Consider the following 27,188-nt stretch of genomic DNA (forward strand, 5'->3'; position numbering starts at 1 on the left):
ATTTTCAAAAGAGTTTAAAATGGTCTACAACCTCTGCTTCAAATTTCTTGCCTGATTAAATTGTTTATGTATAGTCTGAGAATGCTTTACTTTGCTAAATGCTAAATCAGCTATGCGGTGAGCGAAAAAGTATAAACGTCTCAGCCATATACATGCAACAGTTAATAGCAAGCGAGCGTTTAAGAGGAACGTGCACTTTGCGGCATGCATCACAAATCAGAAGGTATAAGTACCGGAAATCCATTTTTGCCTGGTCTTCCCTTTATATCCAAATACAAAAAGGTTTCGTGATTATTCCGATAGTAGTTGAGGCAACAAAAAGAAATCAAGATTTCTCTCGTTTTTACCAGCAGATAAGCTAAGCATTAGTTTCAGTAGTCGATACGTTGGTCGTATAGGCAGTTAATAAATTATTCCATGAAAAATGGCCATCGAGGCGATTGCGCAAGATTCTTTAAAGTGTGAAATCAAAAGCGTTATTAAAGCAAAATAAAAAAGGTTTTGAAAACTGAACGGTTGATTTAGAACAAAGAATCAAAAAAACAACTAAAACGTTTTTAATCAACTTTGCGTTTTGAAAACTAAACGCCACCGCAGGCAACAAATTTCGGGACAGAAAACATTAACAATACGGTCGTGATTAACACGTGGTGGCGCCAAAGATAAATATTGGGGGAACAAATTCTTGTCGAAGTCGCAAAATCAGTGTGTTCTCACCTGTTTTCCTGAAAACGAAAAACAGGGTGTTAGTTTGGTTATTTTGTAAAACAATCAGCACAAAATAATAAGTAACATCGGCAGATTCGTAAAAGTAAGATTGGCAAAGCATATGGTTTTACAGTTGTTTTACGATGTACTGCTTTAGAAAACGCAATTTAATTCTGTGACAAAGCAAGAAATCAATCGCACTTGACAACTCGGGTTGCGCACGTGCCAAATCGGCTGTTATTCAATCGCTGGCGAGCGGAGTTTGGTTGCCTGGCACTTTTCGATTAAAGTCGTGCCAAAAGCGGGTACACCACAATTTCACAGCACCCGGGGGTAGTGTTTCGTAACACCCGAAACGCAGGGTTTCCGCGAGGCGGCATCACTATTGCGAGCCGAACTGGAAGAGCAACCAAGGTATACATCCTGTAAATCAGCAAAGGTCCTAAACACCCTGTAAATTCGCACAGGCCCCATCCCCCCTCAAATTAACACAGGCCCCATACATTCTGTAAGTCAGCATAGGCCCCATACACCGTGTAAATCAACACAGCCCCATACACCAGTAGTTTGCACAGCCCCCATGCACCCTGTAAATCAGCACAGGTCCTTAACACCCTGTAAAACAGCACAAGCCCTGAACACCCTGCAAATTAGCACAGGCCCCATACACTCTGTAAATTAGCACAGGCCCCGGTTGCAGCCGACTGCTGCTGTCAATTGCCTTGCAGAAAAGCTGGGCCCTGGTAACTCAACGCCGACGCCGGTTTTCGATTTCTGGCATGCTCTATCGCGACAAAGAGCAGCCGATAAACGAGCCTATACCTACTCGGTTAGTACACGCGTAAACAAAAAATAAAACAGAGCAAAGAAAGGCTCTTCGTCTTACCTCGGCGTCGTCCGGGCCTCCCAGGTCTTCCTGGCGCTCCTGCAAAGCAGAAAAGAGAGTTAGACTTGGAACCGGGATAGCGGGAATAAACAGCTATACGTTACACTCGGCACAATTGGAAAGGCACTCGCGGGCCGGAAACGCCTTTTGTCTTGTCGAGGGCCCCAGGGCGCTTCCTAAAGCCACAACGTCCCGTTCAAGTGCGCCCCTTGAGGAGCTTTCGAAAGAGGGGCGAATTTTTGGGCGACAGCTTCATAGCGGTGCCTCAACCTTCGATTCGGAAAAGCGACTTAAGAATGAATTTCTGGCTCGTATTTGGTGTTCTTGTGTTTAACTGCCGACAAGCGCTTTTCGGGTTAACTTTACAATTGGATATTGAAGCGCAACCTTTCAAAGACGTTTTCGGTGACCTGCCAAATATGTTTTTAAAGGGACATATGCTGTGCATAACGCCTAAAAGAGCAAGTTGCATAACCAACTTACCGAGAGCCAGATTTTCTTTAAAATCATTTTGAGTCCCCTTCGCCCCTATAGCTTTAATAAAGCAGCCACAAGTTTGTTAAACTTCAGTTTTTATATCCGACCGAAATAATTTTCTAATATAAGGTGCCAAGCGAACCGGTCTGCCGCACACGCGCGCTGAGCTATTATTAGTCCCACTAACATTTACACGTCGTATCCTGGTTACTCGGCGCGGTTTACATTTACGTCGCCGGTGCGCTTCAGTTTACGCGGGATGAGATTAGGCGAGTGGCGCGGGTCAAGGACACTTCAAATTCGCGACATCGCCTTGCGCCTTTCGCCTTTGTCGCAGAACGAGGGGGCAAAGGGCCCGCGGGGCAGATGGGAAGCGGGCCAAATGGCGGGATCGAAGCACTGGACGCCGACAAAGGCCTGCGGATTTGATTACGCTAATATCGACGGCGCGCCGAGTTTTAATTGGCGAGCTCTTGTTTGGATATCGCGCATCGACTTGCAACGGAAGGCAAGCAAACACCCAGGTTCTAACCCCGCCTGGTTCCAATTGGCAAATGCTACAAAGTGTCCCGTGGGGCTCACCGCTTTCGGGACAACATTGGGGGTAACCTGAACCCCTTGGCAAGGACCCCGGCTTAGTAGGAAATCTCTTGCGGGGTTTGGTGCCGCACGCGCGGTTCTTTATCGCCGAACGCAATTAAGCAAAGACCGGAACAGTTCAAGTGCGTAATTGGCCTGGCACGCTTTAATAAAAACGGCCGCGCTGGGTTTCTTTTCGCCGTCATAGACAGCAAGGCGCCTTGGATGCGGACACCCAAAACCCCGGTCCCCGACGGAGCACAACAGTCCTCTACTTGGTACCCCCGGTGTTCCCGTTTTGTCATCATTAAAACGCTGCCAATGCCAAGGCAAACAACCCAAGAGGCGCATTACTGTCATTGGGGGCAAGGTGATATCTGGGGCATGCGGCGGGGTGTGTCGGGTGTAAATTTGGCAGCCGATCAGAAACCGGCTAAAGATTTCTGCTAAGATCGGGGCTTTTTATTAAAACTTTTTAAGCTGTTTTAGAGCGATAACGTTTTTGCTAGATTGCCGAAAAACGCGAATTTGACACACTTTGTGTTTGAGTAGTCTAAGTGAAATCGTGTTAAAGGACGCTAAACCCGAAGCAGGCATTTATATTTTATTTTACCAAACAAGAATACGACTTAATCTCACAGAATAAAAGCTCTTTTGACAAGCGGTGGCAATTGTGGGATTAAATCAATATAAACAGCTACTGCCAAATATAGCCGCAAGTCATACACGGATTTGTTACGCTCAACAACAGAACACAAGGGGTCTACACAACATGGGTGATGCAAAAAGAACGCCAATCCCTTTTCGCGGGACCCACACAGCAGGTATTGTGCAGAGAGGCGACTAATTCGGTCCGCTACATTTCCCATCGGAAGCGCGACGAGCGATTAGTTACACCTAGTTGAAACTGGCGCGCGGCCGCAGCAGAAATTGACAATTTAAAGCCAATTACTTGCCGCTTTGTGATTTTAACCTGGCGGCGCGCACGCTACAGCTCATGAAACGCCGATCAATCGTTCGCCACCCGAATCATAACGATCGACTGCAAGGATCAGTCGTCGTCGCTTTCGAAAGACAAAGCAGCTAAACATTGCCTTTATTATTCATTGTGCAGCTTTTAAGTCTTATTTAATAATCTGGCCGCGTGCCCGCGCGTAGCAGTGCTCTACCAGAGACGGTGCAAGCTTAAAATAGACTTTCTAGACCCGCCTCGCCCTTTGCCAATACCCAATCCTTCTCCTTCTGTTGCCTGTTATTCTTGCACGAGAGTTGCGGCTGCTGTGGGCGCTTCCCACTGTTTACCGACGAGCGCCGTTCACCCGACGTAAGGCTTAAAGGGAAAGCTGTCGTTTAACACTTCCGCCCAAGCCGATTGCCGTCTGATAGGCGAGATTGCCCTTTCGTACGATTTTTGTCGCTATCGCCCTAAGCTATACGGGCCTTAGTTAAGTTTTAAGCGACAACCAACAACGAATTTTGTTACTGAAGAACGCACAAGACTTCGGTGGAGAAAGTTTTTTCAAACTGTTTCGATTTGTTTAGGCTCTAATTATATCAATTAATGACATCGCAAGCTTTGGCATCCAAGTCGATAGTAGGTATAGTCGTTCAGTGAAAAAGTGATTTCACACCATTATGAATTTTCACCTTGCGTTAACTTAATGCCACAGAGTGTGGTTAAGTCTAGCAATTTCGCAATAATAGTCGCAGTATTGTCCAGCATACACTTTCCCTGTTGGGTCGAAGTCATTGCGGCAGATATGACCCCGTGTGTCCCCGTGGGGTTAAACGGCGCCATGTTCGCCCAAGTTTAAAAGCACCCTAACGCGACCCAAATGAGTTCCGGTGACCCGATACGACCGGGCCGGCCCAGATTGCAATCTACCCCCCTAACCAGAGCTATCACCCCTTGACATACCGGCGCAATGGACGTGAGCGAACAAAGACAGACAAACCGCGTGGTCTGGCGAAAGTCAATATCGCCAAAGGTCAAAGTTAAGCGGCTTGTCGTTGCAGGTTAAGTCGGCAAAGGTCAAAGGTAATGGGCGATTTATGAGATACTAAGATTAAGCAATGGGCTGTGGAGTGAATGGTAGGTGCAGGTTTTTTTTTTTTTTTCTTTTTTTTTACCGCAAGTGTTTCATTTAAATACCAAAAAGTTGCAAGTCCAAAATTTTGGAAACCGCTGGAGAAATTTGGGGGACCGTTTCGGTCCTTCTTACATTTCAAAGGAAGTAGACTATTTTCAACCACGTTTTACTTCTATTTCCCTATCGCTCGGGATTTTATAAGGCCAACCGAGTTACAGATCAGCCAACCAAGAGGACCACGTTGCTTTTTAACTCAAATCGGCCTGGATTATTTCGGTTGCTCGACCACCAGAGAAGTTAATCGTCGTTTGTTTGGTTTCATGATTGACCTGGCTTCGCTTCGACAGCGATTATAACACAACCGTGTGTGCGGCTCTGATTTGGGCATATGAAATAACGCGATTGGCACGATCGAGCAGAAAAAAAAACATAAAAACACGAACCGATTTGTCGCCGGTGGTCCATGTTGTGTGTGCAAACGACGTTTACCTAATTTTTTTATGCCGGATCTAAATCAAATCAGAGCACCGACGCGCGCTGCTTCGATTACGGTTTTTCTGCTTATCTAGTCTCGCGCCAAAGGCGAATACATCACTCTTTGGCGTTGGATGCGGGTGAGAATGGGTACTCATACTGGATACGCTTACAAAAAACGTTACAACGCTGAAATGATTCTTTAGGCAGCATCACGTTGAAAGTCTTCGTGTTGTTCATCAAATTCAGGCCGAAGTTTCTCTACATCTGGCAAAAATTACCTATGTATTTTTCTGCCGAAATTTACCCATATGTATAAAATTTACCCATATGTATTACTTTTAAACACCCGGAAGTATATTTTAGTTTTTGTTGCGATACACCAGCACTAGTGAATAACAAAAACCTAATTTTTAGATTTTGATTTTGCGAAATGCATCTTTTAATTGTTTACAAGTAAATATCTGCAACTGGTTTATGACAGAAACTGAGACGAATTATTGTGGGCCAAAAATCCGTAAAGGTTTTATACGTTTGGTTTGGTAACCTTGACCAACGTCTATTAAACTTGCGTGCTTACTAAACACAATACGGTATTACCGTGCCAACCCTAAGCGCCACCTTTGCAACCGATTCACACTGGCGCAAAAGAAAGAGAAGGAACAACAATCGCCTCGCATAGCTGAAACGGCAGGACAGTGACACACACGCCAGCGAACAAGCATCGGGAGGTCCCGGGAATGTATTGGCTGGGCACACAAAGCAAACCGCCTCGGGCTGCCGTCAGGTCGTCGCCAAGGCCGCGACCCAGAGGCTTGTGAACCGACGTGAACCCACACAGAGCAAGGTTATGTTATTATTAGCAACGTCTTACAATTTTGACATTTTTATCGCCCCATAAATGTCGGTTGCATTTGGATACGTTTCGCTTAGCCTGGTCATTGTCTGAAAACGGTTGTTTAAAAATTGGCCCCTAAGCCTGTTTTAATTTCTTGTGCAACCTAAATTGTTTGGCTATTTTAACGAATTCTAATCTGGTACAACGTTTATAAATTAATTTAAATGCTTGTTTTTAATACTGAACCGACGATTCAATCGAAAGTACATAAACTCAAACACCAAGCTATTTACAGTACATCTAATAGAACCGTAATAAGGGTGATAAAAGCTCCAAATTTGGGTTGCCCTATGGGTAAACTATGGGTAAACCAGACATTTTTCTTCTTGGGTAATCAGAGGTATTGGTGAATACACAAATGCTTTTTGACTAATGGTGGCCGGCCTGCCTATTTACTTAGGTATGAGTGTGGTTGCCAGTCGGTTTAACGACGAAAATCTAACAGCCAAACACACTACGTAGCAGTTTCTAGGGTTGTTTAAACTCGACCGCTTATATCTAAAGGATCCGGGTTGGGCAAGGCTGCTGGTTTGTCGCCGGGCCGTAACTCTATTCGGTTCTTTTAGGCAGAGGTATAAAGAGCGTGGAGCGGCAGCGACTTGTTCAACAAAAAATAATTCAATTGATAGGGGGGAGGGTGCCGTTGATTGTTCCCTAACAGGGGCTGGCAGATCTGGTGACCAGAATTGGCGTTTGGCGAGCAAACGTGATCGTTTACTGTACACAGAGGCCAAAACAAATAACGGCCTTTCAGTTTCAAAGTAGGCCTTGTACAATGCCAACTGATTCGGGAAAGAAACTGTCAACTGACAACATATAACTGCGTGGTAAGTCAAACGCCAATTGACAAAAGTGTAACCAAAAAAGAACCGCTTAAATTTGTTGCTTGTTTTCCTGTCATTTGCTCACCCCTTGGACAATTTACCTGACTCTTATTCGAGTAAAGGAGATGTTAAAACGGGATAATAATGATAAAGAGGCGACCAAACCTGTCTGTTTGCGTCTTTGTCCTATCCTTGGCGTGCTAACGAGGCGGTATATGGTCACAGGTGTAAAAACCCATGCGCACAAAACAACCGGATAAGCGACGTTTAAGTCATCCTTTTGTGGAGAGGCCAAGGCCGTTTTTTCAGGCGTCAAACGGAAATTCCAAATAAAGGTTCGCGTCCTATTTAAAATGAGCTTCTTTTCAACATTGTGTTTTAAGATTGCCGCTGATCACGCAATGCTTTCCAAACGCAGCTGTTCGCCTAAAATACAGTTCTAAATTTGGTTCCTATAAAAGTAAATTGCTAAGTGTTGTCTTTCGGGTATATGGGTTCCATTTAAACCTACGCCCACGCCGTTCGATTTCCACACTGTCTCTCTTTAGAAAGTGTGGGTTATAGAAGGGTGACGTCACACTTTGGAGAAAAAGTCGCCCTAAAACCGGGATGAACACCAATTGACTGGGTGAGCCACCGAGATAAGCCAGCGAAAAGAGTACTGAGCCGCGTTGCGCGTGCCGATAAATTGCCGGCTTTGCGTTGCGTCATTAACAGGGGCCGCCATCAGCCCGGGCCTAACGGCAGGGAAAGAAGGATATTCGAGACCCCCCCCCCCCCCCCGCCGATGAGCACCACGAAAGGCCACACGACGAGATGAAAAATTCATCAAGGGTCCGTTATTGCCGCGACAAAGCGCCGTCCGAATCCCGCGGCTTAGAGCGCCACCAAAAAGCGGCGAAATTGGCGCGCCCAATTTGCCCGTCGCGCCATGTTCGTTTCTTATGAATCAGGCGCGCGGAAATTTTTGCCGCCGGCGCGTGCCTCTATTAATTTTTGATGATTCCTCGATCCCTCTCGGTCTTGGGGGGCCGTCAATTTCGCGAACGGTATGGCCAGACGAAAAAAGCCGCCTCCCCCCAACAGTTTTCCGCCGAGGGTGAAGTAATCGCGCCAACTGTTGCTCATGTTTTGTTTTTTTTTTACAGACACGCGGCGTTTGATTTCGTTCGGGTCGTCTGAACGCCGGATTACTCGCGAAATGCATTAAAACGGAGTAAATCTTTTAAGTATAGTGTATATTTTTTACTTACAATGTTTCTCAGGAAAAAAAATGGCATACGTGAGTAGTCCAACTAGCATTCCATGTTGGTGCCAAAATTACAGCATTTCAACACACTATAACGAAACAGACTATAGGTAAAGTGAATTTAGGGGAATCATTCAGGATTTCTTACTGTCTAGCGAGAAAACTGAAAGAATGATGAATAAAACCGTTCGATATAGGCGAATCGTGCAATTGATTGCCTTTGAATGCGAGGCATTCCTGTCCATTGCAAAGATCGATCGGTGCTGGTGGTATACACATTAAACGACATTAAAGGTTGATGGATGAAGCCGCAAACGCGGCCAAGTCAGATCAATATTAAACAAGCTCGCTTTAACGACAACCAGAAAACACCAACTGGCGCGGCCCCATTAAAAATAAAACGCCAAAGCGACAGATGGAAATCCCGTTGGCCGTTACCCTAAACATAGTGGTCGCGGAAGCGGAAATTCCACATACGCCTTGTAACAGCAGTTGCCTGAACCGCCGTGTTAATCTATGCACGGCCACAGTCAGCTGCAAGGCGATCGAGCGATAGCGGACAGACAGTAATACATCTTGTGTGGTTTTTGTCTATTTTTGTTTGCCGTTGGTGCGACAAAGGTGTTTTTTATCAGGGTTTGAGTGATGTTTAAACGGACGTCCTTTGCCTTCGGTAAGTTTTGGCTGATAAGACAACAAAAAATGCTGTTTTAATATGGCAGTCAATGTGAATTGCCGTATTTGGCTTCATCTAAATAGGGTAATCAGGTGACACTATTATTAAGACAAATTGTATTCTATTTTGGACAAGATGTCGCACAACCCTGCTTCAGCAGGTCACAGTAGAAAATACAATACAATTTGTCTTTATATAATGCCACCAAATTACCCTGTTTAATTTGGCATGAATTTTATCTTATCTGTTTTTCATATTCGGGTAGTTCAGCGCCACGTGTGATTATACGATTTTGAAACTACCTCATATATAGGCCTATATATATTATTTAGGGGGTTGCACATGAAACCGCGCAAGACTTTATGACGAAATCAATGGAAGTAGGAAATCGGCATTTTTTTTCTCGCTGCGGCTTGCAACAACACGAAAGCGGTGACGTTTTCCGGCGTCGGGCGGTAATACGTTTGACCGCGAGGAATGTTTACGAGGCGACAGGTTGCGCGCGAACTTCACAGCGTGGGAAAGTTTGCCCGCAACGCGGGGGCAATTTTTTCCGTTGCTGTACAAACGCGTTATACTTGTAGGATAGGGCTACCCGTGTGTTAATGGCTATTTAGATAGTTTGGTCACTGGCGTTTTCTTTAATGTGCGATTGAAAACAATATGAAAAAAAGCCAAAATGTGAACTTAAAAGCCCCGCTCCCAGGGTTAGATATTATATTAAAATGTGACATAGGGAGAATATAGGCTACCACAGTCGCTATAGTAATACATTGTCGTTAATACTCTTAAACGCCGCATAAGATCTAAAATATTCAAGCAAAGTGATAGGTCAGCTTTAAAAGCACTGCACTAGAAGAAATCGATCTGGTTCGTTTGTTCGTATTGCTTCTTGTTTACCCTCGCCGTAAGCCGACCCCAGGCAAATCCAGGCGCGTGCCCAGGCACTTGAACCCCTGTTTACCGTGGGGGCCCCTTTTAGCCCCTGCTATTTCGCGAATCGTGTCGCTCTGCTGTCGCCCAGTGATTTGCAAGGGAATCGCACTGCGGTTTTGAAAATTTAAACGACGCCAAACACGATTGTTGCGTCACTTACAGCCTGTTGACGCTTCCGGATTCCTAGTCGCATCTTCGGTCAAAGGCCTGTTTTGTCGCAGGCTATTCGACCCGAAGGCAAAACAGACGAGTCACGAACGCATGAGTCATCAAATCCGCAAGCAGAAAATAGAAGCTTAAATAAAAAAATGCTTGGGGCCAAATGGGTACAAAGCGATCCTCGCGATTGCAATTATGCGGTTTACACGCCACATTCGAACGTTTGCCAAAACCGGAGAGCCGGTGTTCACATCTGTTTTGCTTTATGTCGTTTCTGTGCACAACTATTGCACTGAATTTTGTGCGTATACTTTGACGAGGGTTATCTCATTCAATAAAGAACACTGTGAATTGCCTATACTTCATGTTTGCAATAACACATTATTGTAAAAACACTTTTAAATATTTTGGATACTCCGATCGCTTCTAGAAATCATACACGCAACCCTAGAGAACACAACGTTAAGAAACTCTGTATGAGACGCGCCGGACTCATAAAAATAACAAAATGGCTTCTTTAACCAAAAAACGCAATTGGCAACACTTATTCCACGTGATTTCACTGTGGGAAAGTCGTAAATGCGGATGCGCAAAATTCTCGCTTTGACTAGGACGAAAACATCCTAACGGATCCGACGCCATTGTGGGGAGCCTGTCGCGTCAACACCAGTTCACCGTAAAGAGAAAGAGATGCAAAGGCAGGATGCCGCAAGGCGCCGGAATGAGCTGCCGCAATCGGAGATAATGCGACTGCTGGAAAGTATGCGTCTGCCGCGTCGCTGTCTCCGGCCTCTTGTAGTTGGAGATCATCCAAGTCAGGCCAATAGCGATACGGTGCTGTCTTCCGGGGCCCAACTGTTGCGATTGGGCTGTCACAAAAGGCGGCGCGATATCTCATTTAAGGTTTTGATAGTAATCAGCTATTTTAGCTTGCTTGTCTTCACTTAAAATTACTTGCTGTGGCGCTTATCTGTATTGAAACCAGTGCTCAATCAAGGACGTTTTGTTGCCCTTGTATAGGTTGCGTTTTTTGGTCACCAGCATGCGAAGAGCTCTGTTTTGAACATTTCGACGCACGGAAGAACCCCCATTTGGGTAGTCACGTGATGGCGTGCAACGTGTACATGACGTCACTGTGAAAATGTAATTAACGTCATCACATCGAGGTCATCAGATGTCGCCATAAGGTCGCCGACTTTACAAAAGTGTAGCATGTTTGCTTCTGGGTGACACTGTTAATAATGTTGCAGGTAATCGAACAGAGCGCTATACCTTATGAAAAGTATTGACTTATACCCTTCACCCACTAAACGTTAGGTCAGTGCCTTACACGGCTTCTATCCGGTTCAAAAAGTTAGCTCTAATGTGCAGAAATCGCATCGACTTCAAAAAGGTCGAGGCAAACCAGCCCAAAGACAAACAAAGCACACTTCTAAAGGTTTGGGCGTTTGCTATTTCCAGTGTTATTATTTGCTGTTACGATTTACGTCAGCGCGTTTGCTGGTGAACAATTGCTGAATAGTCATGTGAGTCAGGGGTCGTGCGTTTGGACATCGCGGGCTACACGCACCATTTTAAAAGCCGTTGTGTATCCGCAAGCAAGGCTAAAAGAGGAACGGGGTGTAGGGTTACATAACGCTATGGTATCCTCTAAGAAATTAAAACACTGACCATAGTTTGTCGCGTATGTTAACTGTTTGTCGGTGTGTTTATCCATGATCAGAATCGGTTACATGGAATAATGCTTATGAAGGGTAATTCCTGCAAAGCATAAGGTAAATTTACAACTGCTAACTGTTCACTCTACTCTATGGACGAAGCAGCATTCCAAACTTGTGGAACCTTCTAGAAAATGTCGACAAGCCGACGCCCAAGCAACTCTCCCAACGAAAGAAAAGCACTCGCACGGACACCTGAACAAGCGCGATGGCCCAGCAGGGTCCGTGAGGGAAATGAAAACATCTGGACGCGACCTGTTAGTCAAAGTGCTAGCGAGAAACGACAATATTGTTGTTGGGCCGTGGAATGTGGAGCAACCGGCACCCGCGCGCCAATAACGTTAGCTCGCAACGCGAAAGCCCTTTGTAGAACTAATCCAGGATCTTTATTATTAAGGTGGATTGCTCTTTGCGCGCTCAAATGGAGGTAAAGGGCGTGGTGTGTGGTTGCCGCGCACCAAAAGGTATAAAAGTGTGATCGGGTTTGGTCAAATAACGATAAAGGTGTGTATCTTACGGCGTAACGCAATGTCCTTTTACCTGGCGCAAGATAACAACTGCGTGACGTGCGAAGTTCGACGGCGTGGGATAAACAACTCAAAATCGCTGTAGCGCAAAAATATTTTCCATTAATCATGAAAAACTGTGAACCGCCCCGTTAAAACACTAAACCTGATTTCCATAAAGGTAAAATATGATACACAAAGTACACACCCATACGTTGTACAAAAGCGATTACGTATTTTGGTTCTCACGAAAAATGTAGACGACTCGAGTTTGTCTCTTCATTGAAGCACTTAGCGACTGTCGATTTTTAGGGCCTTGGTAATATATGAGGGGCTGAGGGCGCAAAGACGACTCGCTATCAGATACACTCTGACCATAGTCGTAGTTTCGCAAATTGGTCATGAAATCTTTACTACGGCGTATATCTCACAAAAATCAAAGCGAAATCGCTTTCGCCAGGAGACGAGGCTGCCAGTTAGCGCTAGCGCTTTACTTTCTTTGCCGACAGAGCGCAACAAAACAATTTCGGGTTCGAGGGGCTGTCAGCCCCAGCTTCCTGTCACCCACACTATGTCGTGCCTGGGGGTTTGTGGGAAAGGGGGGCGTAGGACCTGCCCAGCCCAAGCACAAGCTACGTATAGGGCTGGTTCTGGGCAGTTTATCACGCGACACGATAACGCTGTCAGAGCGGATCGGACAGGGTTTTGGTTTTGCGGCGCGAAATCAATTGCGCCTCTGGCTTTTCTCCGCCGCAAAGCGACCGCTTAATCCCCAGCGATTCGATGCGGACAAAAGCCACAGCCCCTCGCGCAAAATTGCTGGCACCAGCGGGCTTAATTCAACATGCGACGGCGGCCTTTCATTTCGAGATGCCCTTTTGCGTCTGGTCTTTTTTGTCGCGAGCGCATGCTACGTCACAATTGGCGAGGCGGCGGGGGCAAACATTAAACAAGCGCGAGCGTGGGTGCCTCGTACGCACACAAGGGGAGCGCGCATACGGCGAGGCCATTACGCTAGATCGCGCTACCATTGTTGCTGCATTCTGCGAAATAGGCCTTCTTATATAGAGACCGCCCCGGCAATCGTAGGTAAATAAATATAGGGCCTGAGCGCGGCGTTCGTTTGATGCCCAACGCCCCCATTTTCCGCCTGACAGGCCTGTGTAATCGCGCACCCCTCTCCCCGGGCCGTTGTCCCTCACCCCCGCTAATGGCGCCTGAACCCCTCTATAATCCGGGCGCTTAATCGGAACCGATTGCCGTCGAAATGGATTTCTTTCGTGTCCCGCTTAAGAGCTGGCCTTTTGTTGAACGCACAACATCGTAAGCGGTACTTTGCAGCAGGGAGAGTGCTTTGTTACACCCCTCTCTCTCCACTGCGTTCTTGTCATTCGAACCGCACGTAAATGGCATAGTTGTACATCTTTTCAAGGGGCCATTGCAGCAATGCAACGCATCTAACACAATATATGGAAGACGGTTGATGCACAATGTTAACTTTGAATGCGCCCTGTTGCTTTAAATCTGACTTGACAGTAATGCTTTTTCGTTCCGTTAGCATCAAGTTTTGATATAATCCACTACCATTATTAGCAGACGCTAATCAGTAATACGACAAAGTGTAGAGATATTAAAATTGCCAAACATTAAACACCATGAGAAATAAGCTCGCTCTGACTGTGCTTTGAACAAAATCAATTTTCAAAAACAAATCTTTATTTACTCGCGCGCGTTTTCGTTAGCCCACATCAACAACCACCCAGCAAGATGGGGACAATACTTCTTCTGCACGCTTAACGTCCAGGGCGAATAGACAATCGGCGCTTTTACCCTAGGTCGAGGTCACGAGCGAAATTGCAATTCGTGACGAGTAAGGAGTGTTTAGGAGCTGTCATCCCGAGTGAACGCTCCTTGAAGGGAAAGAGACAAAGCGCGAGCAAATTGAGATGTTCCCGAATAAACCAAAACCTGGCGGTTGTACAAGCTAGATAGCACGGGATAAACAGCAGCGACTGTACAGCGCTGCTGGTCGCGTGCAACCGCTTTCCAAATGCGCCGATGATGCGATACCACAGTCTCGCACGCGCCTCTTGCAAGGCCCAAGGCCCCGCGAGAAGCCCAAAGGCGTCTCTGAAGCGAACTATACGGTGTTTGAAGACACGCGAGGCGGGACTGCGGCGGGCCGCGCGGGAATGCTAAGGCAGAGGTGAAATCAAAAGGCGGAAGGTTAACCACGAGCCAGCGCAATTTCAAGTTATTAATCGCGCGGTTGACGCGAGCCGGACCCGGGGCTACAAAGCCTTTGATTTTGATTGAACGCTCGTTATCACCGGGCAGGCTCATACCGCCTTTGAAATGCGGCAGCAAGTCTGAATAAGAAGGCACAACAATACGGCCCGGCTGAGGCGCATGGAGCTTTAAATACGGCCTTGAATACCAGCCCGGTTGTCTGTTTGCTGCTGCTTTGGCCGCCCTACAAACCGCGACATTTCCCATCAGTATCCAACGACAGGCGTGCGTTGCTCGCACAGCAATTGGGGAACCTCGCCACGCTATAGTATAGGGAATACACAGCTACCTAAGCTGATGGTTAAAAGTAAATTAATTTTCTTAGCAGCGGCGCTTGGGGGGGTATTCGACGTAAGGAAGCGACTGATAGAAACCGTGATGGATGCCTGCGGATTTCACGAGCCGCTGCACAAAAACAGCGGGACGCTTTGGTTGGTTTTTAAGCTAAATATCAACATCGCCGAATCCGTCTTAAAAGTTGCTGGAACGGGCCGGCGCCAAAGGATTAAGAGAACTTGGACTGGGCCTTGTTTCAGCGCACGAGCCGCTAATCCACGCCGCGCTAGTTTGCATTGCTCATTTTTGCACGCGTGTTCACCGATTCGTGTACTGCTGACGCGTTTAACGCCATTGCAACTGAGAAATAGAGCCGCGTTGTTTCATGGCTTCAACTCTCATTAGGCGGCTATGGGCTGGTAATCTTCTGCGATCAGAAATCCCGCGAAATGTAAATTAGGAGTTGTTTAAGTTTGCAGAAAAACAAAAACAGGCTGAAAGAGCTATTTCGCTTGAGTGGATGTTGGCGTTGGAAGTTTGTTGCAACTTTAATTGCATCGCGGGTCGAAAATACCTTTGGATTTTGACCCTTGGGACCTATGTTTCCTCAATCGAGCACGAATTTTGCTTATTTAAAATGCTGCACTAGAGGTGTTGGCAACAATACCAAGGCCAAGCGCTTTGTGATTTTTCGTTTTGTCGGAAGTTACCCTCGTGCGAAATTCTTGTCATTCAAAGGCAGTTGGTATTGTGCGAAAAAATGATTGACGTCAGAAAACGAATTTCGCCCATTTGCAGCGGAATTACTGACAGGGGCTATACAGGATAAATGAAAGGGTCCGATTGCCGAATCAGTCGGGCGGCGAAACCATTTCGCTTAAAACGATACGATCAGAGCAGGTGACCAGTTCGCTTCGCAAAAGGTCGACGGTGAAACACCGACTCTGCACATTCCTGCGGTCCACGTAGGTGTGATAATTGCTCGAGCAGATCAGGGCTATCGAGTGCTCCTCCCAAACTCACGCCCAAAACAGCAACAGCGGTGACGAGCTCATCGCGCCATTTAACCGAGGCTCTTTGTTGAAAAGCCGCTATTTTGTGATAGGCGCGCGGTTTTGTAAAACACTTGTTTGAAGACCGGTGGTCGAATTTCGGGCGGCTTGCGAACGCTCGTTTTAAATGGAATGCAGTTGCAAACAATTCTACGGGCGGCGATTTCCCTCTGAACTAGCGTCGATATTTTGGATGGGTAGATTTCCTTAGTTTTTCAAAGTACGCCATGTTTGCACGTTAACTGGGCGAAAACGTTAAGTAACTACCGAGGGTTCCAATGTCAGGGATTGTAATTAGCGAAAATGCGTGGGATGGTTAAATAACGTGAAACAGTCAAACGTTTACAAACTGGCTGAGCGATACATCATTTCCGCGCGACAGAACCCAAGTATACGCATTATATAGGGCTGCTGCGGGGCACACCATTACTAGTTAAATTATAAAGTGGCCACGTCCAAACACAGTTACGCTTTAGCGTCCAAACGGTAACCGCAAAAAAACGTGGTCGCGGCCCCGCGTGAGATCAACAAATGTCGTGTTTGTAGCAGGAGCTCGACTCGAAAGGGCTGCAGGTCGCCCGTCGAGCTGTCAATCACGAGAGACGGGTGTTTACGTGAGTTCGACGGCCCAGGGCAAAGACAAAGGCAAGGGGCGGTTCTAATCGCCGCGAAGATGTGGGCTAATCCGGCGGCACCGCGTTCGCGTTACAGGGACCGTCCCCTGGCCGCACGGCAGAGCAAACAGGCGAGGTGCGTGTCTTTCGGCACTCCTGCTCCTTCTCTTGTCCTGCTGTTCGCCTCGTAGCTTTGTTGACGGTGCGCGTTGCACCTGTACACCTGCAAGTTTTTCGATAGACCTCGCAGCTTGCGGTGAGTAACTCTATAACGAGAACCTGGCGCCGCTGGTCTATTGTTTTTGCAAATGCTTTGCGAAATCCGGCTTAACCTTCGTAAAGTGGTGATGCAAGCAGCTATTTTTGCCAAACTGTAAATCGACGAATTCCAAGGGCGCGCCCTTATTCGGTTGTAATGCAAATCATCAAAACGCCGAATTGTGGGTTTGTAATGTTAAGTAAGGAATACAATACAAGGCAATATAGTAGTTTCGAGTCTTCCTAGCATTTAAATTCCCGTTTGATAAATTTATAATTAAAATTGAGCTAAAGCAAGTAAGTGTAACCGTTGTAAACCGTATTTATCAAAACAGGGTTCTTTCTATTTCAAACCGCAGCGGTTCCATACTGGAGTTTAGTGAACTTCTAAAGGGACAAAACATAAACCAGCTGATAGAGAAATGCCACTTGTTTTTTCCCGTAACGCCGGGCAACGTTGACCCCGAGGCTCGCGTGCGACGTGTACCCAGGCAATTCATGGCGGTTACTATTTCTGGGCTACCAAATTACCCCCTAAGCCGCAACCCCTGTTTGAGGGGCAATTGGAAACCATAAACGATCTCGACGAAATTGCCGTCGTTTAGTTTATGCTAGCAGGACGTTTTTTTATAATGGACGTACAAACGTGTGGGTTTGAAAGTTAGTTTTTATTTTTAGGGTTTTATTTTACAAAAATTCAAATTCAAATTGTTAACAAAAAATCGAGTGTTAAGTGTCATGTCGTGTTACTGAACTAATTAGTTTCAATGCGAGTTGAAATGTAATAAAAATTATGTCGCTGTAAGGCCTCAAAAACATTTTCGCTCCTTAGTTCGTGTGCTGTTAAGGTTTATGAAAACATTAAAACACAAAATGCCGTCTTTCGCGTAAGTTTGTTAGAAATACGAGCCCTGGAATACTACAATAAAGTAAAAATTGTCGTTGAAGCTATCGTAGATTAATTGTTGTCCCCACAACCAGTATTGCTTTTTTCGGGAAACAACGCGAGTCGAAATCGTAGAATCTTCAAGCGTTTCGTGTATCACTATAGAGGAGAGCAAGGTGCATAAACAGGCTTGATTGCAACGACCCTGGGAAGCGACTGCTCGATCGTGATCCGTAAACGGTGCAATTGTTTACAAACAACGCAAACAGGTCCTGAGGACCGGGGACTGCAGACGATATCGGGCCCTTCGCAGCCTCGACAAAATCCCTCGTTAGCGCGTGCCGCTCGTAAAATGGCACCCCTGGGCACCCGACCGACTGTGTGAATCGGGCCACTACAGCAAGCGCGATTACAGTAAGAAAATTTTCGCCGCTATGACTCGCGAGTTATCCATCACTTTTCAAAGCGACTGCTTTTCAGTTGTCGTTCGTCGGCTTTCGTTTATCGGCTAGAAGGCCCGCTTTTTATTGCTAGATCTCGGAGTTCGGCTGAGATTAAAAGTGCCCCGCCGGCGATTGCGATTTCTGGCATTTTAAGCGATTTCTGGCATTTTAAGTTTGCAGATCTTGATATTACGCAAGTATCCTTTCATCACCAGGCATTTGTAAAATTATCAGAGCATTTGTCGAATAATATTGACAACTATAATTTAAACGTTTCTAGAGGTTTAAAGGTTTTTACCCTGGAAAACATTTGTTTCCGCAATATTATTGAACAATGGATGCTATAATATCGAGAACTAAAATTAAGACGTTTCTGAGCTTTGAAAAGTTATTTTAAGACGTCTCTGAGCTTTGAAAGTTTTTACCATATCGTAACTTGCGAGGAAATTCAATCTTGGGAACAGTTACAGATAGCAATAATGACAAAATAATGCCATTCGGGATTGATGAGCGAACACGAGATGCTATTCGTGGGTGGGCGAGCAATTTGACTCGTGTTGTAAATCTGAGCAAGAACGTTTGTACTCCTGGGATGCGGCGAAAGTGGTAATTGCATACCGGCGTTTGCTGGCACTTTTATTGCCAACGGTGTTAAGTGGAATTCGCGCGATCCCTCGTCATATTTTAACTGCGGAAATTTGACTGTCAGACATAAAGGGGAATACGTGTCCTTAACTGTTAATTGTCACAGGAAGGGGGTGGTGGATATCTTTACTGCACAAAAGAATGGGAATTCTATATTTCTAACACTGGAAACCTCACCCCAGGAATATCTAAAGGTCTGCAATAAAAAGGGGCCGGACTTGATTTTTAATAAGAGGGCAATTCGGTTGAGCGTGAGTGACAGGCGAGCGCGAAATTAGGTGCTATTCGCGAAAGTGGCTTGGCCCCTTGCCCAGCAATCCAGTCAGGCCAACTACAAACGAGTAACCGTCTCGATTGTGTTACTCCGCTGAAACAATGACGCGCCATCAGAAGAACAACGGCGGCTTTGATCGCCGGTTTTAATCCCGACTCAAGTATTCCCATCCAAAAACCCTCGACCGGTCCTTAGCAAAAAGGGCCATTGGCCTATTTTTCCGACCAATTTCAAAGCAGCCCGGTAACTTTTGGCCATTTTTACGGGGAATGATCTTAAACTGAAGCAGTAGGGATTTCTCATTGATAAGGCAAACGAAAAAAGCGGGATATTGACAAAATTTATGGTTAAATAGAAGCGTTTTTTTTTCTGTTGCGTGACTAATGCACTCTAGGGATAAGTGGGATAAATTTAAAGCCAAAACGAAAACAATTTTGATAAAGCGCGTGACACGAATAAATCACTTGCATTTGTTAAAAACACAAAGCTCTTCGAACTAGAATCGCGATTGAAAAACAGGTAAGCGTGTTTTTCAGTCACAGGTTTCTCGCTACGGTAATTGGTAGTTGCGGTGTGCTATTTCAAGTCAACAGGCAATTGAAATATGTTTGTTCGTTCCCGAACTTGGCATTACTTCGCGCTACTTGTCGCAAAAGTCGCAACATTCGGAAGCAAGGTTTGAAGTACCAGTACACAATTTGACGGCAATTCAAAGCGGGTCCAAGTTAAGATGAAATCGACAATTACACACTTCGTCAGTGGTTCGCAGCGGGGGTGCAGTCTTTAATGCTCATGGGCGCCAAAATATGTTTGTATTCTTTGTGATTCTATTCCTTATTCGTAAGCATATTGGCACAATTATTGGTTTAAAATTGGACTGCAGCAAATCAATAAATACTTTCTTGCATTGTGAGTGTTGATGAATGTAATTTTAATTATGTCTACTATTATATTACCGGTTACCACTTCTCGTAAATGCTAGTAAGTATATTGTAAACTGTATTTGTTTTATCTTTTCCGTTAAGTTCTAAATGCTCATATAATTAGAAAACACGACACTACACAACAAAAACCCGATTTAAAAGTAATATAGGTAATGTTGACTACAAAAATTTAATTACTTCAAAAGCCGTGCAAATTGTCGGCGATGTATCCTTGCGGGAAGACTGCATCCTGTCCGAGCTGATGACTAGCTGCTTGTATGGGCAACAAACTGTTGTCTACGGGGTCCGGGGCTTTAGTTACGTGGGGCCACTCGACGCCGTAGGCCAGTGAGTCAGTAATCGTCGCCACCCCAATCCTAATCGAATTGCGCAAACGACGAAATTGAAGTTCCCCCCACCGTCGATTCGTCTTTAACATAAAACGCTGTGCGGATTGACGCCTGCTAGGCTCACGCGCGGGTACAAAGGCAAATGCATAAGCAATCGAAACGTTCCCGACGGACGCGTGTGTCTTGCGTTCCGTTGCATTGTACCGCGGGCCCGTGGACCCTTGAGAGGCCCTCGTTCGGAGCCAGGGGTAAGGTTGTTTTTGTTGAGTGCGCTCTTTTTGAACTAGCCGCCGGCAACCCTAAAACCAGCGCACAGCCACGAGAGCTGCAATGCGTTTGGCGCCGGTTGAAAAACAGCCACTTTTGACCTCTATTCTGTAAAACCAACTTCAACGAAATCAAACTAGAATCTTTATTGCTGAATAATCAGAAAAAAATGCTTGAGACAAATAAGGGAATAGGTTGTGAACATCGCGTACTGTTTAAAATAATTACTCTAAAATATATAATAACTAATTTTTTCGATACTTTCCGGCACGTGGCACTACAATTTATAAAATTTAAACTGGGCGTGCGAAATGGCTCCTAAAACGCCCTAAAACCTATCCCATCGGTTAAAGTCGTCAAGCGCTTTCAAGCAGCTCAAGACAATAATGGCCGTCCCACACAATAAGATACCCGTCCGACAGCGTACGAAAGGCGCAAAACTGAACGAACGGCTTTGTGGCCTGTATTGTGTTTTCGCGAACGGGCTCCGCTTTGAAGTGCCGGCGATCGAAAGGAATAAAAAGTACGTTGCACCACCGATGGGCTGTGATATTGACGGATAGCGCCTTAATCACCAAGTCGTTGTTCCGAAGGCACAAAAAGAGAGTTTCGGTTACGGGAGCGATTGATATCTTTGTAGGCGGGCGATTGGCACATATTGGAAAGATCGCTGTGGATTGGCGCCCGCACGGAATGTAGCGACCTACCGGGGGACTGGACAAAAAGAAAAGGGGAAGCGAGATCGAATACGACGCCGACAATTCGCGGAAATCGGCGGGGGTTAGTTTTTGCCGGTGAATCGCGGTTTTGACCCCAAGGGTGTTGTAGCGACGACCGTGATAACCGCCACCTGTGCAATTGACCGGGACACAAAAGCGCTTGCCTGTACGTCGATAAGGCAAAAACGCTTACACAATAAGGCGCCGAAACGCGATCCAAGCCAAGGCAACGCGAGAAATCGCAACGGAATCTTAAAATCGATCTGTCACTGTCAGCCAGGCGCTGGCAAACAAACCAACTAGCCGGGAAAACATTCCGACGAACGACAAGCCATAGGCGGCCGACGGGCAATCAAGAACCAAAGGATCTATTCTTGCCTGCCGCTGCTCGCATCGGGGATCGACCAAAATCGGGTTTCGGGTTACCCGGGTGCTCAGAGAACTTGCTCCGCCCCCTTTTGCCCCGCATTCAGTCGAGGGGCAAGACGAAGCGAAAGCAAGACGGCTGACCGTTTTCTTTCCGCTTCGAACAGTGGGATCACAACCGAAAGCGTAACTTGATAGCAGGTGGCCAGGCAAAGGGTCGTGACGCTACGAGGAGTTATTTTTTCGAAAATCAACAGCTACAACCGGCCAGCAGCTTGATATTAGGTGGCAGCGCCTAACACTTCTGTTCCCCGCGGTTTTGTGCTTATCTGTGCGCTCGCTTTCCGTTGGATGAAACATCAATTTATTTTAAACACTATTCTAATGCTTTGGTAGATTCCATGTGAAGCTCTTCCCCAAAAAGACAAATCATTGGAATATAGCAAAATTTTTCTAATTGGTAAAACGTAGAAAACTGTTATAAATTGTGTCATTGTGCCCCCTAACAAACACTTTAAATTATTGGCACCGCTAACCTTTTTCTCCTGGTGGGCAGGTGCAGTCTGATGGAGCCGATCTCTTCAACCTTAGCGCAGGTCCGCTGTTTGTGTTTGCGTTCTGTAAAACAAAGATATAAATTCACTTAAGCAAATCCGCATTCGCACAACGAATAACACGCAAAGGTCGTAAAAAAGGAATATTTGCAGTACCAGCGTATTGCAATTCGAAACGGAAGGAGCCTGTTAAACCACCAGTCCCTAAAGCAGCCTTTTTAGGCGCCAATTAAAATACATAAGGGAGACGCGTTGTCACATTCCCTCTGTGTCGAAGCCAGTTAACTCAAGACATTGCTTTTTTGTTGCTGAGCAAGCGATAAGCCTAAAACAGGTCCCTAACGTGAATACAACAGGTGACTAAGCAGTCAGTTACGCATGATTCCCAGACACTGTTGTGTACAATGGATATATTGTTGCCTTTAATAAGGCTCCTCCAAAGCCAAAGGTCGGCGAAATATTTCACCGGATGACGCGACGTAATTCGGTTTGTCTGAAATTCTCCTTGAGTTTTTTCTTTGAAAACATACTCTTGAGAATTGTGACAAGTCGAACAGCGAGTTTGCGGTTAGTTCAAACCGGCTTTGTAATCTAATAAAAAAATATAAATGAAATATATCGAACACCAGATGAGGTTTTTCTTTTTTCTCAAAGCTATAGTCTATATTGGGAAAAATAATTTACAAAGCACGAAACACATTTTAAAAGTTATATGAATAACCGCTGGTTCTTGGAAGATATTTCCTTTAATAATTTTCAGTAAAACGATAGACTCCAAAATTACAGCACTTATTCAACAACAGTAACCGAATTCCCAAATTATGGAAAGTTTTCCCAAGGGTCGCAAAAAGAAGTGTAACGCTAAGGAAATTTGCTTTAGGTCGCCTCGAGGTAGTATTTGTTTTACACAAGTTCCTCGCCAAACCTTAGCAATTTAAGCTGGTTAAAAAAAGTTCAGGCCAAAACGTTTGCGCATTGTCGCAAAACAACTTCAAGGCTATCGCGCGTGTTGGCTTCTCAAAGGTGTTTTTCCGGCGAAATTTGACCAATTAAATCAACCACAACTGGAAGCGACAGGATAAACAATTGAACTTGTTTTTTACACTTTTAAACATATTTTTGTCCGCCCAGTTTTCGCGCACAAACGGCAGAAACGGTTTCAATGCGGTCATCTGGCATGGATTACTTTTGTGCAATAGCGAGGGTGGTGTTGATGCCTAAACCGGCAAGGCGCCAACGCGAAATGCAGGCGAACAACCTTGAACTGGAAGAGTAGCGGGCGACCTGAAAGATATTGGCGGCCGTTGAGGAACGGCGCTAATAGCTTCATCCTTCGACCAGAGGCGCGCCTTTGAAGTTCTCGCCCGCAGGTAACGAGGTGCCTAACGCGCTTCCGTCATTTCGTTTCGCAGCTGAAACCCGCTGCAGAGGGCCAATAAACCACGCGCGCCGCGGGTTCGCGAACTTTTCGTCGCCCTACGCGTTCTCGAATTAACACCCTGCCGAGCAGTTACTTTTTCAATTGCATAACGCGCGTTTAGGATGCGAGGCGTATAGCGGTTAGGATTTTTCGGAGATTGTGCTGGGCCGAGTACACACGCACCAATGTCTCACGATGTTTTTTGACATTTTTTTCATTTTCGAGCGGCCAATATTGTTATTGACATTTTTTCTAAATATTAAGCATCTTTGATCTGCTTGGTCCAAATCTACGTAAGGAATTATTGTGAGTCGACTACTGTTTTTTTACCAAAGTTATTAGCATTTTTATGAGATAAATTAAAGGGCATTATTGTTATCCTCAAAATGTCCAATTAGAAACGCTTTAGTACCCGGTTTGAACTTATGGTTCGTTTAAAGCGCAAAATTCACAGTATTTAAAGCGCAAAATTCAGGGAACAACTCAACAGTAAACATTGACGACTGTCGAAATCATGAATTTACGAAAACCGCCAACACAAATGCCTGATATTCCTCTTGATTCCCATCATCGCCTCTTTATACCGGGCTATGGGAAAGCCGCGCGGCGAAAAGTCCCGCGTCTCCGGCGGCCGTTGACAAAAAAACTCGAGTCGGATCTAATCCGGCGGGCAAACGCTTGAAACTGTCGCGTCACAATAGACGGCCAAGCGGCGCAGGATTAGCGTACTCGAGTGCCGGGTGAAGTGCGAACCCGGGTTGATATTCGTCGCCAAGTATGGAGCGTTTGGTGGATGGAGTCCATTCGGTATGGCAGGTATAATTTTCAGCTCTTATTTCCGGTAAGATTAGAGTACCGTTATATTTGTCTTTATGACGACACGAGCATTTGCGCCGTTTATTATTTTTGTTGGCACATTTTGTGCGGATTTTGTTAAAAATTGGTCTTTGAAGGATAGCTGTTGATTTTAAACGTCCTCGCTACTCAATTAAGTTCTTTTTTAACTAGTTTCTTGGTTTAAACATTCTGATACATCTTCCTGAAAATATTCTAAAGTTAGTTTTGAACTGTTGAATTTAACTAACCCTCCCCCCCCCCACCGTTACTCACATCAAAGTTATGTCTTCACAATCTTGTTGAAAAAGGCACGCAAACACACTTTTCTTTACCTCAGGACTGAAGTTAACTTTGCGCCGTTGATTTTACGCATCTCGGTTACCCAACAAAAAAACTCGCTGGTAAATTCATTCGCGTGTGTTGACTTAATAATTTTACCGCAATAAAGGCCCTGGATGCAAACGCGCAAACAACTCGCAAGGCGAGGTGACGGAATTATCCAGTAGGGGGAGGAATTTACTCTTCAGGGTGTCTTTCCTCTGCAAAGAAAACTCTCTTCAGAACTTTCTTTCAAAGGGACCGGACTTGGCAAAGGCGCCGACGCGATGACCATAAGGGTCGTCGGAATTTGAAACTCGGCCTTGGATGCGAGTGAACCGACAGAAACGATCAGGCACTTAAAACCTGCGTGTTTGTGAGTCCGAAACCCCGCGGGACGTTTATTGCGCGACCTAATGCGCACTGGCACGCCTTCACAGCCCTCGCGTGTTAAATAGGCCGTCTATGGTCGCGAGAAGCCGCCGTACAGATGACCCTCTTCGCGGATATAACACTAGAAAGCTCCACACATCAGAGTTTCCGATATTCAGCCTATAAGGTTATGACTGAAAACAGCGCGGTGTTAATCTGGCCGGGCTTTTCCGAAAAGCTGCAAGATTTAATTACGCAAAATTGGCTAACAGCTTGAGCACTGGATTTGAGGCAAGCTGTGTAATCTTAGCATTAACGCGGTTTAGGTAAAAACGCAAAAACCGTTTGGCCACAGTTGCAAATCCTGGCTCTGCAGATTACCGAACGGCGTTTAGCTAAATACACGAGCTCTGTGTCGGCCGTCGAAGCTGCATAATGTAACACCTGACGCTTTTGAGATCGAATCTGTGCATACCGCGGGCAATCACCCCAGGGCGCGCTCAAAACCAACGCTAAACAAGTGGCGTCGTATCGCGCTCAAGGCGTCGGCCGTGCTTTCAGTGAAAAGCTTAAAGCTTACAATACGCAAATATGTACACACGCAAGCGTGTTCAGTAACGTTCTGAAGACTGGCGGCGGAAGCAACAAGACACGAAATATAGGTGTTTTAATCTTAGCTAATAAGTAAGGCTTGTTTTTTCTGACAAAAAACGCCTTTGTAGCTTGTTATGTTTGCAGCAAACAGTGGAGTTAGCTATGCCACGTTCTTATGAATTGTAAAAATAAAGCCAAGAAAACGCATATGGCTGCTAAATATAAGAGGCGTACTTACGATTTCTTCCAACCTCCGTTCGAATCCCGACAATTTACTGGTGAGTCTTTCCACGGTGCCCAGGAGGCCCTCGATGGCCGACTCGTGATCCCTGATCTTCCTCTGGTCGGAGGAGCGGGACTCGCGGAGCGCGGAGAGTCCGGATTCAACTCGGATCGCTCGCGAGGCAAAGTAGATCGAAGTGAAGAGAGAAGCCGCGCAGGCTAGGGTGAGGAAAACTGCAAACAAGCAACGGCAAATCGAGGGATGCTGCTGCCTGCGCCTCTCGTCAAAGTGCTGATACTGTGATGACGTCATGCCGTTTGACGCAGCCATTACGTCAAAGCCCGCTTTCTGGTCGCTTCTGTCGCCGGGCTGGCCCATGCTGCTTGCGTGCTGTTGACTTTGAATGGTAATGTCAATTTGCAGTCCTCTTAGGTCGTGGACGCTTTGTTTGAGGTCGAGTCTTCTCCTTGGTTAAAAATAGACGCTAAATCCGACAGCGTAAAGTGCGGGGCGATTACAAAGTGAGCGACACTGTATACTCGAGGCTCTTATCTGAAACGCAAAGAAAAAATTGACGGAGATGCTCAAATCGGTCAAAAAATAAGCAAACCACGTCTGCCCAAACAAGCCAGCGAAGAAAGCTGCTTCCGCACTGTCGTAAACACGCCTTTACAAACATTCAAAGACCCGTAAGCTAATAAAGGTCAGTATTGACAAGATAGCCAGTCAATAACGACATTAGCCCAAGGAATTTTACCATTTTAATTGACCCTTATTACTAGTGTCAATAATAACTGGCAACTCGCGTCGGCGAGGCTTTTAAGTTCTGAAACTTGTCATCTATCTCATCGCTCAATGCGCCTCGGCGATAAACCGAGCCTAGTCGCAGTAATCTGGCCTTTGGTGAGATGCCCGGCCAGATTAAAGGCTGAGCCTCGATTGGAAGCGCTCCAACTGCTATTAGTACAACATCGTCCTGTGCCTGAATGTGCCTACCTCCACGCACACTCTACGCCAACTGCTGACTGCCTGGCGAAACGTTTGCCTTCCAGTCCCGTCTTGTCCTGTCAAATACCCGACAACTTTGCTTTTTTCCCTCGACCTCTCTCGTCTGCCTCTCTCGCCGCTTGCAATTGTGTCTATTCTGCGCTTCGCACGTGCGGCCAGCCAACCGCTAATCACCGGGTCGCGGTCCAGGGGGGCAATTTGGCCGGCGATTGTCCCCCCTAGGCCGCATTTGGAAATCAAACAATTCCGTCTGCAGCCCGCGCGCCGATTATCACCTGACGCGAATCGTTTATTTACTACAAACAACTTCGTGAAAGGCA

At 46.0% G+C, this 27,188-nt stretch overlaps 1 protein-coding gene across 1 annotated transcript; it reads right to left on the reverse strand.

The window, feature by feature from the left end:
- Positions 1-321: 321 nt before the first annotated feature.
- On the reverse strand, positions 322-26,408 carry LOC146137945 (uncharacterized). Its single transcript, XM_083394248.1, has 4 exons — positions 25,876-26,408; positions 22,079-22,160; positions 1,595-1,633; positions 322-725 (listed from the first exon to the last, which is right to left on the reverse strand). Exons 1-4 carry the CDS (start codon positions 26,236-26,238, stop codon positions 703-705), a joined length of 507 nt encoding a protein of 168 aa, XP_083250374.1. The 5' UTR covers positions 26,239-26,408; the 3' UTR covers positions 322-702.
- Between the last annotated feature and the right edge of the window lie 780 nt (positions 26,409-27,188).

The sequence above is a fragment of the Ascidiella aspersa genome, chromosome 7 (genome assembly GCF_963924565.1).
Source record: "Ascidiella aspersa chromosome 7, kaAscAspe10.2, whole genome shotgun sequence".
NCBI classification, from domain to species: Eukaryota; Metazoa; Chordata; class Ascidiacea; order Phlebobranchia; family Ascidiidae; genus Ascidiella; species Ascidiella aspersa.

Excerpts from the sequence above, each read along its gene's own strand:
- LOC146137945 (XM_083394248.1), bottom strand. The coding sequence starts at position 26,238 with ATGGGCCAGCCCGGCGACAGAAGCGACCAGAAAGCGGGCTTTGACGTA. Across the intron at positions 1,634-22,078 it reads CTGCCCACCAGGAGAAAAAG|GAGCGCCAGGAAGACCTGGG; the intron begins GTTAGCGGTGCC and ends TCTGCTTTGCAG. Across the intron at positions 726-1,594 it reads GAGGCCCGGACGACGCCGAG|GAAAACAGGTGAGAACACAC; the intron begins GTAAGACGAAGA and ends TTTCGTTTTCAG.